Source organism: Panthera onca, chromosome B1 (genome assembly GCF_046562875.1).
Source record: "Panthera onca isolate mPanOnc1 chromosome B1, mPanOnc1 haplotype 2, whole genome shotgun sequence".
Lineage (NCBI taxonomy): Eukaryota > Metazoa > Chordata > Mammalia > Carnivora > Felidae > Panthera > Panthera onca.
In genome coordinates, this window is record NC_138342.1 from 105,333,587 (window position 1) to 105,349,129 (window position 15,543).

Genomic DNA, 15,543 nt, shown 5'->3' on the forward strand with positions numbered 1-15,543 from the left:
GTCTGGAAATTCTTGTCAGAAACTTCCTTCACAATATCTTAATCTCCCCTATATAAAATAATAATTCTCCCACAACCTACCCAGTACATCACTACTCTCCTCCTTACTCTAGCTTGATCTTCCATACAGTATTTATTGCCAAAAGATATGCTATATATTGTTAACATTTTATTTTCTACCAGCCACGTACTCCAACCCTCAAAATGTAAGCTCAATAAACACGTCTGACATTTCCATTTTTACTTACTAACATATACCAGTATGGCATCTGGTACATTCCTAGCATCAATATATAACTGATAAATGAATGAATGAATGAATGAATGAATAGACCAATGTAGAAGAACTCAGAAATACATATGTATGTATGTGTATCTCACAGTGGTATTATAGATTAATAGTGAAACACATGCCACTCAACAAATGCCAGTAGAACAACCAAGTAGAGAACGCGTTTTTAAATATTAAGACCCAAAAAAAGATAAAACATAAAGGAAATAACTAAAAAATACTCACTCTTTACATTTCAAAACAAAATTTTCACAGACAAAATGACAAGTGCCAAAGTATCAAAGATGTTTAAAATAGTAAGATATCATTTCACATTCGCTTTCTAAAACACAAAGAACAATGACAATACAGCACCTGTTGGTGATCTACACACATCTATGAGGACAAACTGATACAATGTCAAAGCTTTAGTGCTATCTCACAGAGCTGAAGATGAATATACATACCCTATGATTCCAAATTTCACTTCTAACTATGCAATTTGGAGTTACCCTTTGCTACTTTCCTCCTAGTATATGTCCAAGAGAGTATCCAAGAATGTTCTTAGCAGCACTGTGGTTTTTTGTTTGTTTGCTTGTTTTAGGGGGGGGGGGGGAGGGGCACAGGGGAAAAAGAGAGAATCTTAAGTAAGCTTCGAGCTCAGCACAGAGACTATCTTGGAACTCAACCCCATGACTCTGGGATCGTGATCTGAGCGGAAATCAAGAGTCAGACGCTCAACTGACTGAGCTACCCAGGAGCCCAGCAGTACTGTTTCATAAAAGTTAAAATGCTAAATACATCTTAAATGAGTATCAACATGACAACAACAAGTGAATTATACAGACTGGAATTATATATTGAAGATGAATCATATAGAACATGTAACAACATGAACAATGTAAAAAAAAAAATGTTACACAGAAAACATTACAGAATACTGCTAGCAACACAACACCATTTATATAGAACAGTGGTTTTCAAAGTGTGGTGTGAGGGTCCCTAAGGGTACCCTATACCCTAGAGCATTTCAGAGTCAGAATAAAACTAAGATGTGATTTGCTTTTTCACTGTAGTTCTCTCTCAAGGACAGAGTGGAGTTTTCCAGAGAGATGATAATCCAATATATTAAGCCTAATATTAAAAAGATTTGAAAAAAAGGTAAAACAATGTTCTTCTTTTAACTTTGTGTATTGTTTTTGTTTTTTTTGACAATATTAATTCTGTCATTAAAATGTTACTTATGTTCATATGTAATGAATTTATTATTAAATATTTATTAATACATTATTTTAAAATTTTATTAGTTCAAATTTCAATTTTTTTAAATGTTTATTTATATTTGAGAGAGAGAGAGAGAGAGGGAGAGAAAGACAGTGCGTGAGCAGAGGAGGAACAGAGAGAGCCAGAGACAAAATCTGAAGTAGGCTCCAGGCTGAGCTGTCAGCACAGAGCCCCAAAATGGGGTTTGAATTCAAGAGTTGTGAGATCATGACCTGAGCCGAAGTAGACGCTTAACCGAATGAGCCACTCAGCCTCCATAAGAGGGGTCATCTTATGGGTGTGAGTAGGTCAAAATTAGCAAGGGATACCAGGGAAGATTCAAATGTAGATTTTTTTTTAATGTTTAATTATTTATTTTGAGACAGAGAGGGAGTCTGCGCAGGGGGAGGGGCAGATAGGGAGAGAGAATCTCAAGCAGGATCCAGTTCTGTCAGCGCTGAGCCCAACACAGGGCTCGATCTCACAAATTGTGAGATCATTACCTGAGCCGATATCAAGAGTTGTATGATTAACTGAACCACCCAATGTCCCCTAAGATTTTATTTTTAAGTAATGGCTACACCCAATGTAGAAATTGAACCTACAACCCTGAGATCAAGAGTGGCAGGCTCAACTGAGCCACCCAGGCACCCCTATTTTTTCTTTAAAACAAAATGGTAAATCTAGATTTAAAGTAAATATAGCAAAATAGGTAGGTAGATGCATATTTGTTTTCTTATTTTATTTATTTTCCTGTATAAATGATAAACTTCAGGGATAGGAACAATCATTTTCTCCACAAATCCTTTTTCTGCAACCATTTCTTGTACTTGGTGTCATTAATTTTTATGTTTCAATTCCTGTGAAGTCTATGGTGTGCGAGTTGTTTCTCTCGCTAAAGTAGCAATTAATAAACATCATAACTGAGATTTAAGCTACAAACATTTTTTCTCTTTTCTAATGAATATAAATTTTAAATGATAATCTCAGAAAGATTTATAGGAATGAAACTATGAAACACAGAAGAAACTAGGGATTTATAGAAGATAGGCAAAACGTGATCTCATGATTCACATCATAGAATATAAATCGGATGCCGCTAAAAAGTTTTCCATTTTATAAAAATTAATTTTAGCATGCATTGTAAGAAACAACAAACAAAATAAAAAAATACTGGTTCAAATGGATCTCTGTCATTAATAACTATATAATCTATATGTATAAATCACTCTGCAGAAAAACATGTACTATTTCAAACGGAATGTGGTTAGAGCAACACAAATTATAAATGTGACCAAATTTATGATGTTTTTTAATTAAAACATAGTTATTCCCTCAATTCAAGAAATAGTTACTGTCTTCTATAGTCTATGTTCTGGAGATATAAAGTGAACAAGTCAGGTAGGTAGTCTGCTCATTCCAGTAGGTAGGCAGAAAGTCAAAGAAACACATGAAGCAAAATAACTTCAGATCATGCTAGACACTGAAAATTAAGAAATAAAGAAAGCAAAGTGGGAGGATCTGATTTAAGAAACTGACTGGGTGGGGAGATGTCTCAAAGACTTGATGGAAAGGAAAGGCTCTCTGAGGAGGTAATATTAAGGCTGGCACCTAAGTGATACCAGACAAGTAGCCATATAAAAATCTGCTGGCTGGAATGTCACCTATTTCAAAACATGGTAAGGGTAATGATGTGGATGCAGAACAATGAGCAAGGATGAAAGTGATACAAGCTGAGGTCAAAGGGTAGGCAAAGACTGGACCATGTAAAGCTTAGATTTTATTCTTAAAGTAGTCAGAAGCCATTGGCAGGTTTTAAGCAGGTAACTAATATGACCTGATACTTTAACACTTTGTAAAGATAAGAGGGACAATAATAGCAACAGGAAGACCATTTTGGGAGGCGACTGCAGCAAGCTAGGCAAGAAAGAATAGGAGTAGCAGCAATGGGGATGCAGAGAAGTGAAGGTACTTTTATCATTGAAATAAAACAAAAGTAGCTAATGGATTGAGTGTAGTGAATGAGTGAAACTGAGGAATCAATGATGATTCCTAAATTTTTGAAGAAAATTACGGGTTTTGATATGAAATATTATTTCCTTAGTTTTTTTATTGTTAGCAATTTTTACAACAGTGGCATATCATTGGTTCCACATCTCTCTCATCTTCTTGAGCCAAGACGGCATGTCATTCTCATGGTGATGCTAGAAGCAAAGAGGATAAGCCCAACTACTCGTGCACATTTTAAGCCTCTGTTTGGATCCTGTCTACTGACATCCCACCAGCCAAAGCAAATGACATGGTTGACCCAAACAGAAAAAGGCTGAGAAGTATACTTCTCCTCTAGTAGAAGGACTTCCAATATCATATGGCAAAGACCAAGAATACACGGAAAGATGAAGAACAAAAACAAATAATTCAATCTACCACAGTTTCCATGTATTCAAATCATGAGTCATAACTGTAAAAGGTCAGTAGTTTCTGGAAAGCTCCAAATCATTCTTCTAGATAGCCACAAGTAACATATAATTAGTTCTCTTAATTAATACTTATTTTTATTAAGCAATTACATGAGCATTTAAAATCCTATCTTTTTACCAATGATTATACTTAACTATACACATATACAGTAGAAAAAAATAACATTAGAATATTTCTGAGATTAGAATAACATGAAAGACAAATTGATTTAAAATTTAAGACAATTATATATAGTATGGTCAAAGATAACTAGAACAACTGTAGGGTAAACAGGCAACCAATCAGAATATATTTCAAAGATATATTTTTGGGGCGCCTGGGTGGCTCAGTCGGTTAAGCGTCCGACTTCGGCTCAGGTCATGATCTCATGGTCCGTGAGTTCGAGCCCCATGTCGGGCTCTGGGCTGATGGCTCAGAGCCTGGAGCCTGCTTCTGATTCTGTGTCTCCCTCTCTCCCTGCCCTTCCCCATTCATGCTCTGTCTCTCTCTGTCTCAAAAATAAATAAAAAAGTTAAAAAAAAAAATTTTAAAAAGAAGATATATTTTTTTAATTTTTTTAATGTTTATTTATTTTTGAGAGAGAGACAGATAGACAGAGTGCAAGTAGGGAAGCGGTGGAGAGAGAGAAAGGGAGACAGAGAATCCAAAGCAGGCTCCAGGTTCCAGGCTCTGTGCTGTCAGCAGAGAGCCCAATGCGAGGCTCGAACTCATGGACCGTGAGATCATGACCTGAGCTGAAGTCAGAAGCTTAACAGACTGAGCCACCCAGGCACCCAAAGATATTTTTATTTTTTTAATGTAAGCTCTATGCCCAACGTGGGGCTCGAACTCACAACCTCGAGATCAAGAGTTGCATGCTCTACCAACTAAGCCAGCCAGGCACCCTTTAAGATATTTTTAATGGCAGAAAAGTATTTACTTATTTTACTTCATAAAATCAAACCACTTTACCATATAGAAACCATCTTATTTCATAATTTTTTTAAAAAAAAAGCAAAAATGCTAAAAAAAAAAAAAAAACGGAAAAAAACCTGTAACATACATAACAAAAAAAATCTATATCCTTATTATATATATGAAGTTCTTACTAAACCCTAAGAAAAATAAGAATATTCTTACTTCTCATATCTCCTAAAGACTTTAACATTCCCTCATATGCTTAAAATGTTTCTTGAAACAATAAATGAACTTATGTGTTCTAATCAAGTTTTGGAAACACGAAACATACTTTAAAAGAACAAAATGAAATTATCCAGACCTTTCAATAGAGGTAGGCAGAGAAATCTGAGTTTGTTGTATAAGTTATCACAGTCCTCAGAAGAAGGACCTAAAGAAACCACTGTTTTACTATGGTAAAACTGGCCAACTATGAACAAAAGGAATTAGAAGATAGGCTAAAATTACTTCTAGGAGTAGATAAATAACATTCTAGATTAGGGTAAAAGATTACAAGAAAAGGATTAAATGCTTTAGAATAAACTAATATAAGAGAAAATAATCAAAGCAAACTCTAGAAACAAGCCTAGGGCAGTGCTTCTTAAACTTCAATGTGCACAGGATTCACTCACTTAGGAAATGGGTTAAAAGGCAGACTGAGATTCAACAGACCTCAGATTCTGCATTTCTAATAACCTCCAAAAGTAATGTTGATAATGTTGATCTTAAGATCACACTTTTAAGCAGAGTCTAGGAAACAAGAATTAAGAAATAACTTAAAGAGTCACTTTTCCCAGATTTCCAAATAATGATCAGGCTTCAGATTATATGCTTTTATCCTGTATCCTTCCATCTTGGCACTTGTTAAGCCTGCATTTCTACATTTATTTTTGTGATTATTTGTTCAATGTACTTCCCTCTTGCCCCTACCACTTAACTGTTTGGCTTACAACTTTAGCCCTGACACTGACCACTTATCTGGCACAGAGCAGGTGCAGAATATGTTTCAGAAATAAATGAGTGAGCCAGTGAATAGAAATGCTGAAAGAGATGCTGATTTGAAAAACACAGCAAGGTTAGTGAAGAACACTCCAGTGAAAAGATACATGTTGATCAGGGTGAGGATAAAAGCTGTTGACGCAGATTTGGTTGCTATCATATTAGATATGTTGGTGCAGATTCGACTGCTATCATACTAGATATGAACGCTGGTAGCCATGTAAATAAATAAAATTATTGAAGGAATATGTATAAAGAGAGAAGATCTAAGTAAGCTTCGATGGACAAACACCGAGAGAGTACCTAGAGGGAGAGAGACCAAAGAACATAGAGGATTTTGAAAGGAAGAAATTACAGATAATGAAAAAAGTTCTAGAATGTATCATCTAAGGCTAAGATAGAGTGAGCAATGAGTTCAGAAGCTACTCTGCACAAACATCTTTCTGTGAATATATACATATAGAAGTCAGACTTCAGTAAGTTAAGAAATGAGGTGACACATAAGTAGGACTTGTGTACACAAATTAGAGATAATATGAAGATTTGGTAGGAAATAAAAAAAAATACACTTTTTGTCAGAGTACTAGGAAACATGTTTGTGTTTGAAAATGCCAGTAGCAGCCAGGCTGGCACATATGAACAGGTAAAGTGGTCGTGGAATAGAGTAACAGACTTGGGGGGATGAATCAAATTAGGGCAAGTAGGCCCCAGCTGAAGACAGCAGCTAACATGGCTCCACTAGATTACTGATTCAAAAGAATGAGAACCTAATTTTGTCAAAATTTCCACTTTTTTTCCGAGAAAAACTAGAAATCTGGATGTGTGTATGAAATTTCCTGAATTGGGCAAAAGTATTCAACCTGTAGGGAATAACTTTACTCTCTCTGGTCTAAAACAAAACAAAACAAAATAAAACAAAACAAAACAAAACAAAACAAAACACAAACAGAGTTACTAAGAAGTAAATGGAAGAATGGCCAAGCAGAACTAAAAATGTGACTGATACTAAATAACATAAATATGGAGGAATATGTTATGCCATTATAGAATAAGTGATTAAAGGTTGAGGAACGGTTCAGCAAATTTTATGGAGTATGAGCAACAGGAACCAAAGGAAGCAGCACTTAGATATGAAGCATAAAAAAGAACCCATCAAGGGTAGAAACAAAAGGTTTTAGGAAGGGAAAGTGGGAGGTTCTGAATGAATGGAAGTCCATCTTAAAGTAAAAATAACATGGTCAAAAGCTGGAAACAACAATTTGGTGAAAAATGACTATGTTAGACTAAAAGAAATGTAGAATTTTGATTTTGAAAATTATATTAATTCATTTATTTCATTTAAAATGTGAACTGCAAAGACACTTTACGAGATCTTTTAATCTGGTAATATTGAAGAATGGATAATGATGGCTATCTTAAATAGTCCTAGTTATACCAGACAGACAATGGAAAGGAAATATTTTGCCTTGAAAATACCCCACAAAGGAGGGTAAAAAGGAAGCACACGTTCCAATCTCATTCTGTTGTTAGTCCCTTTGTTGAGTAAGCCAAAAATACTTGCAGCCAGTTGAGACAGAAGATAGACATCTGGCCACTTAAAACTATCTGGACCAATGCCATATTCATACATGCTAAAGAGTACACAACGGCAGGTTAATAAATTAATAATCACTATACCAGTCTGGTCTACACTGAAAACTGACCTAAACAATATAACATTTCAATTCCCTTCCTTATGCAAGAGCTTCAGCTATCCTTCAGTTAGGTTCAAACATATTCTAGATAGGTAAGTAGCTTTATTCCCTCATTCAAATGATAATCATTTAGCACTTACTACATGCAAAGTGCTGTTCAAAGCACAAATATAAAAAATTAATCAGTCATGAATAACGTCATGAAGAAGCATATGCCTAATAGAAGAGATAACAGAAGATATATGCATAATTAACTAAAGAAGCTAAAAATCTAAAGAGATACAAGTGAAAAACTATAAATGTTCAAGGAGAAGGAAATAAAAAAATCAGAAAGAAGATTCAACCACTTGAGGGTTCCTATTTGACAAAAAACACAAATGTCAGTTTGGTCTTCCAGTTTCCAACTCTTTTCTTAACAAGTTACTTTCACTTAACAAGCCTTTCACTACCAACACAACTTTTTTTTGGCTAAACTCTCAAAGTTTAGAGTCAGTTACCTAATTCTTCATCACAATTTTATTCCACTTACACATTACACAGAACAAAATCTTTTTACTCAAATCTGGAAAATTGACATCACACATTGAAAACTAATAACCTGGTCTGGCAGATTTTAACTAGAAATAAAAATTAGAGAATAGTGTCTACCAGAAGCAAAAATTTGTATTTCCCAGTTCCACATCCATTTAAATCTCCAAGAAGATCCATGGGTGCAATAACTATGATAGTAAGATTCAGAAAGGAGTTTCTAGTTGAATGAAATAATCATGTTCAGTTGTGCTTCTAAACCAGTCACAAGATCTGAAACTACTCCACTCCTTCTCACTTTCCCTAAACTTAGATGCTTTCATACTTCTGTCAAAAATAACTGGGATTTGGCTTACAGTTATATGACTACCAGGAAACTCTAACACAAACTCTAGAAAATACACAAAATATACAAAGTTTTGCAATAAGAGTGTGAAGGGAAAGGCAGAAGGAAAGAAATCAGCCTTTGGTTTTCAGGTAAAAATGTTAATTGTCATCAATTAGACCATCTTAGTTCCACCAACAGAAATGAGAAAAAAAAAAATCTAAACACAGTAACAATAGCTTCGCACCTTAACTAATCAAGATAGAAAAATGGAAAAGGGAAAAAAAGAAATTAATAGGTCTTCATTCATCATTCCCTTTAGCAGATCATATAATTCCTTACACTAGTCTTAAAACATTTATGTGTTGCATGAACACTGTAACAGGCATTTATCCCAAATATTATTTCTCTTTATAGAAATAAGATAAATATTATAATAAGAATTTAAGCTCCATGAAGGCAGGGTATTTTGTCTGTTCAACTCACTGATTTATCTACAACTGAACTGAACACACAGAAGGTTCTCAATAAATATTTCCAGCTCAACTGTGTTTAAAACACCAAAGGCTCTCAAATATTTGCTGTAAGAATTAATGAAAGTCAGAATAAATTTTGTGACTACTATGTCTAAGAATTGTGATATCATGTCAGAGGGGAAAGAAAGTAGCAGCATTTAACTAGATTAAAATGACATTCCTCTCATTTTTCTTATCATAGAGAAAGTGATTTCAATACACCAGCAATTAACAAGTTACCATGTAGGTATATGATTTCATGTAAGAAGTTTTTTTGTGGCACTACGTATTCTATCTAGTATCATTAAACATAAAAACTACGTAAATAATTAGGAAGTAAAACTGAAGAAAAGTTTATAAAATGCATTCATTACGGAATCACTTCTCTGCAATTTCCCCAACTTTGTTCATCTGTCAAGAACTAAGATTTCTCTTTATCAATTTTCTATTACTATTAAATTGTTTTACAAATGAATATATGAAACCATTAATATTATCAAGTGTTAGATAGATGTTAAAAAAGGAATAAAGTGGGTTTTGAATTTTTTTTCAAAAGCAAAAAAAGATTTTACTTCTCTTTGTTTATATTTCATCTCCCATCATATCACTTTGATCTCTGTCTCTCTCAAAATATTATAACTTCTTGAAAGCAATGATTATCTACCTGTTGAATTACATTTCTCCCTGCCTACTCAAAATAAGATTCCTATTAAAAATCTCTAAGGCCTTATTTAACAAAAATCAATCACAAATAGAACCTACTGTAATAGAACCTACAATAAAATCTTGGCTATCCAAAAGTAAAGGCTTAGATTATCTAATGCCATAGACGATGCAAAAATATTTCTCTTTAACTGTGATTTGTATTCTCATACTTGCATTTGACTATGGTTATATGAAAGCTTCAGAGTCTTAGAGGAAATGTACTCTATGAATTATCAGAAACAGTTGTTACAGTATCAGAGTTACCTAATTTATTTAATGATTAACTACTTTAATGATGAAGAAAGAAAGTAACCCAGGCTTTTGAAAGATCCAGAAGGAGATTAAGATCACCAAAATGGTCCAAAAAGAAAGGCTGTGCTTCCTCTACCAAAGTACAGCCTGGGAATACAAAGTGGTTAGCTCCTTCTGTCAATCAGAAAATCAGCACCGGTGTGGTTTTCACATATAGCTCTAATTGCTTCTCATTTCTCTTCAATTATTTGATAACTAAAATTTACACAGGAAAAAAAAAAACAAAAAACCAGGACCATCTCAGTAGACGGACCTTTTTCAGGAAAACCTATGATACCATACAGAAAGGTCTGCTCAAGATCAGAATATAGCAAAAATGTACAATTAGACATGATTTTAAATATTTAAAGGCATTAGAAATTTACATATAAATTTCAATAAAATAAAATGTATAATTACCGAATTTAGTTGGACTAAGTTTAACGTAGTTAGCTAAGCTCTTTGAAACTGATTTTCTAAGGTGTTAAATCCAAGTAACTTCTAAGAAATGAAATTATAAGAAATGAAAATTCAGCTCTTCAACTAGTGAAAGTATCTTCAGAAAAAGTAGGAAGTCAATAGGAAAAGAGCCGCTTATGCCCAGAGACTTTTAAGTCTCTTAAAAGGTAAAGTTTTACATATTGAAGACTACATTATTGAATAAACACAGTCCATATTTAAAACTGTCCACTGAAGCCAGTATCTCCTATTTGTGCACCAGTTATCACCTAACGGATTTCCTTCTTATTTAAAAATGATTGAATAGTTTTAACCCTGATGTTGGTGGCTAAGAGCAAAAGATAAGAGATTTGCCCTGAATTTTACTGGACTGCACTTAAACATTAAAAAATCTGCAAGAATAGCACACCTCTCAAAGACACATCTCTTTGGCTGACTTTAATATACCCCTCCCACGTTTGAATTCCATACCACTATCCATAAAGATCATTCCAGACTACTACTCTGTCACTTATATGGGCAATCTGAAAACTCCACTCAAATCACAACTGTGACACACCCCCCTGTCCTCCACAAATTCTAATCTACTCTCCCCCTCTAGTCCTTCAAAGAATTTCTATGATTACAAACCTGTATACATGCACACATTCTTCAAATCCCAGCTCTGCCTGCCACATACAAGACTGTAACCTTGGACAAGTTACAAAGCTTTCTGTGTCTCAGTTTCCTCATCCATGAAATGGGAATAATAACAGTACCTACCTCATAGGATTGCGATGAAAATGAAGTAAGTTAATATTCGTAAATCTTTTAGAACACTGACACATAGCGTTTGCTATTATTGTTAATATTTTCAACACCACTTAAAACTTACGTTTTTCATACCATTAAATCTGAGGACATCATAAAAATAAATATCACTCATTTCACAGCAATTCAAATCCTACTCAAAAGACTCCTAGAGACACACAGAGAGACAGACACATACAGCCACATATACACACACGTATGCTAACTTCCATCGCACAGTATACCTACATCTTTGGGGAACAAACTTCCACCTGCTAAGAGCTACTTACTGTGTAGAAATAAAAGTATACACAAAATGAGTAATTCAAGCAGCAGTGAGTCAATAGCAAGCACAAAAATAACAATCTGCCTGCTTCTTTTAACAAGCAGAGGGTTGATAGGCAAAAAATTATTTTCAAGGCATCATGTCTTCTTGAATACACTTTGAATCTGCAACAACTCTGAAAAGCAACTTACTCCCCTCCTAGACCACTCCATTTACCAAAGGAAAAATGCTTAATTGAGGTTAGAAAAAAAGTTGTTTTTCATATCACTCACTAAAAGTAGTAAAATTATGTCAGATTTTCATTATTTTATAAATATCATATACTTAAAAGTACTACTTAACTTTTTGTTTTCTCGATAGGGGAATAAATCCCAAACATAGATTTTCTTCAGATTCTCAATGGCCAATGATCTCTTTCAAAAATAACTTGAAGAAAGACTACTATAAGCAAAAAAGATTAGATTCTACGCTGAGAGTTCCTCTAAATTCAGCACCATTTATAATATGCCTTCCCTGAAAATGCAGCCTATTTTCCAAGCAGCTAAATGGTTTTTTCTACCATAAGAAATATCCTTTACCAATTATAGATAATACTAGAAAAATAAATAAGTAAATAAGCAATTGTCCTAAGTTTGAAATAAAAATTAAGTTTCTGTTTCATATTCTGTTACTGAAGAAGTAAAAGAAAAGACATACTTTTAATTCATATCCTGTGCAACATTCAAAGCTTAAATTTTGTTTTCGATACTCAAAGTAACACGTGTATTTACAACTACAGATTATCCCCAAATGCACAGTAGTACAGGTACCCCACAAAATTTAAACAGACAAAAAACTAAAACAAACAAAAAACCTAGAAAACATGTTAATTTTTGCTTAGAAACCAGAATCATGGCATTCTTATTGTTACCTTTTAAATGCTTCAGCTGGGTTCCTTTCACATTCTCCAGGCTGTAACAGGCTTTGGACTGCTGGATCCCTTAGCTTATCCTCATATCCTTGGAGTAGTCCACTGCGGCAGATCTGGGCAACTAGACCTCTAATAAACCCTCCAACACACAAAGTATCAGAGTCCTGGGCTTTGCAGAAATGAAAGGCCAAAGCCTGGCGATGTAAACCTCTCTGCAAGCTCGTAGGTGAACTTGGCCACAACAGCTCAGTACATAGGGCTGTCTTGCCACTGCCAGGCCCTCCTACCAACAACACACCCCAGGCAGCTCCTTTTCCAGAGACAACACTAGCATTATTCCCAGAATTCATTACAAGGGATGGTGTGTTGACAGCACTATTGCAGCAGTTAGTTTTCTCCTGGAGGCAATGCTGAAGCTTGTGGAAAACCCACTCCCTACAGTAAAACTGCTTCCCCTGCAGTAAACTCGTTTGAGCCATTTTGCAGACTTTCTCTTCCCAAGGATTAGTCATAATAGGTTTCTTATCTTCAACATTCGCTAGATCCTGGATACGTCAACACAGGTCTTTACATCCATTAGGACATAACTTGCATATTAAGTTGACTCTGAATGATACAGTAACGAGTTACAGTAAAACTCAACAGCCAGAGATGCCATTTGCCAATCGAATGTGCATGACTTTATTTAGCTCTTTACTCTTGATTATCAGCAGAAAATATATTAGTTTAATTGTTGAACTGGTGGAAAATTGCCTGGTTCCAAAGCGTGGCAATACTTTTCCTAAATCTTGATGGGTCACATAACTCCATGGTTATATCTGGAGTTTATGTGATTGTGGATGTTTCAAGTGTGCAGATGAGACAATACATCTGGAAAACTAAAGATAATGCCCAATCTTTCAGTGTGTACCAAATGCTTCTCCAGATTCCAAGTGTTAATTCTGTATCTGAAAATTAGATGCAGAAAAGATGTCCATTACAGTAAATGCCATCAAAGCGATCCCACGTATACAGTTGATAGGTAGCTCTGTATTTCTTGTTGAAGGATAGTCACTCAAAGTACTAGACCTTGCCATTTTCAGGCATCTGGGCAACTGCCAGGGAGGGAACTGTTTTAGATTAGGGTCTTTTATGTGGCAGAAAGGACAGGCCACTGTTAACACATCCTTAATCCAAAGTATTGATAAAATGCCATTTTTTTTGAGAGCTGATTCTTAATGAACCTGTTCACAGGTTCCTAGCTTTAAGATATCTGGGAAATCAACAATTTCTACAAGTAACTCAAATAAAACAAAAATATCTTAGTGCATAATATTATATGTTAAGAGCTTACTTACTTAAAACCTTACAAAAGGATATAATTTGCCAGTTAAAATAATCTCAAAAACCCATATACTTTAAGAAAATCCATATACTTCATCTTCGGCACTTTAAAAAAGTTGGACAATTACCCCCAGAATCATAATTCCACTTTCCTTTCTGTATTTTACTTTCTCTACGGTTATGCTTCCCAAGCAGCTACATTTTAATCCAGTTACCCTGGATTTTTAAAAAAGGCTTTATGCACACACAGTAACATCCTTAATTCTAGCCAAAAAGGTCTTTCCGACAAGCTTGGTAGAACAGCGCCAGTTAAAGGAAGCTCTATTAAATTGCACAGTCCAGCCAGTCAAGGACTCTGTTTACTCGACTAGTCACACTTCTTTGTTGATAGTTTGCAAAATCTAGGGGATGATTACTATGGTTGCGGCTGGATGGGAATGGGTTAAAAAAAAAAATAGAGGGGGAGGATGGGAATAATCTTAACACGAATGATAAAGCCAAATACAAGTACAACGTGAATCCTTCCTTCCTCTGCGCCAAAGATAAATGTTTCGGATGGGGGTGAGGAATGGAATCTACTACTGTGGCCGGAGAAAAGGCTGCCGGGGAGAATTCCTTCCGAGACAGAAAAGGGATAAGGAGTAGAATGCTTCAGGGCTGGTGGGTGTTTGCCCACAGTTCCGGCCTCTAGTTTCAGCTGATAGACAAAAGGAACTCCGGGATTCCCAGAGACGGGAACCACCTTCGGTTTGAGCAGCCTCAAGGAGCCACAGGGGGGCCACCTCGGAGAGGCCACGGACGGAGGTGCAGCCTCTACACCGAGGTCTTCCCTTCCAGAAGGCTGGGAACGCCCCAACGCCCCGCCCCGAGATTTTGGGGTGTGTCTTTTGGAGGGGGAGGGGGTGCCCGACGCCCTTGCCAATGCCAGATGAGGGGTCGCCTTCCAGTCGGCGCCCAGTTCTGCGCCCCCACCCCTCGCGCCGTTCCCGCCCCCACCGGACCCACGGCGGAACGAAGGGGACGGAGACTGGAAAGGGTGGGTGGGTGAGTCAGCCTCGAGCCCAGCCACAGCCCCCGAGCTTCCGACCTGAGAAGGGGCCTCGCTTCTAGCGCCGACGCCGCCCCTCGGTTACCTCGGCCCCAGCCGCCGCCGTGGCCGCCGCCGCCGCCGCCGCCGCTGCGGACTCTAAGCCTCAGACACTTGCTCCTCTGAGAATCCGCGGCCGCCAGCGCTCTCGGGACTCCAACTGCAGCCTCCTCCTCCTCCCGGCCTGGGGCACGCTCTCAGCTCCGGATCCTCCTGTTGGCCCCCGGCAACTGCCAGTTCCAGCTGCCCCAGCAGCCTCGGTCGTGCTCCTCCCAACCCCCACCAGCCAACCGCCGCCGCCGCCGCCGTCAGGGCAGTGACTGTCTCAGGCAGCCCGGGACTCGGCCGGCTCCGCCCCGCCCCACTCCGTGGCCCCGCCCTCCAGCCCAGGCCCCGCCCCCACCCGACCGCTCGGCCTTTCTTCGCCCGCCGGCTCCTCCCCTTACTCCTCCCCTCCCCCTGCGCGCCGGCCCATCGCCGCCGGTGCCTGGGCGTGTGCGGGCGCCTGGACCCGCTGCCCGCCTCGCGGGGGAACCTTACTGGGGGTGGCTTTCGGGCCCCGCCTTTGTGGGGGGAGGAGAAATGGGCGGGGGCTGCGTTCTCACGTCCCCGAGCTCACGCGAGTCGCTGCCCCCACCCACCCCGTCACCACTCGGCCCCGAGCCTTTCTTTGTCTTTCAGG

General features: G+C 37.4%; 1 protein-coding gene across 1 annotated transcript in view; it reads right to left on the reverse strand.

The window, feature by feature from the left end:
* Positions 1 to 15,163, reverse strand: part of ANKRD50 (ankyrin repeat domain 50) — a 32,186-nt gene extending 17,023 nt beyond the window's left edge. The window contains exons 1-2 of the mRNA XM_060654231.3: positions 14,908 to 15,163; positions 12,452 to 13,398 (exon numbers count right to left, since the gene is read on the reverse strand). Coding sequence (XP_060510214.3) covers positions 12,452 to 12,963 — 512 coding nt within the window. The 5' untranslated portion in view covers positions 12,964 to 13,398; positions 14,908 to 15,163. The remainder of the gene's footprint in view (positions 1 to 12,451; positions 13,399 to 14,907) is intronic.
* Between the last annotated feature and the right edge of the window lie 380 nt (positions 15,164 to 15,543).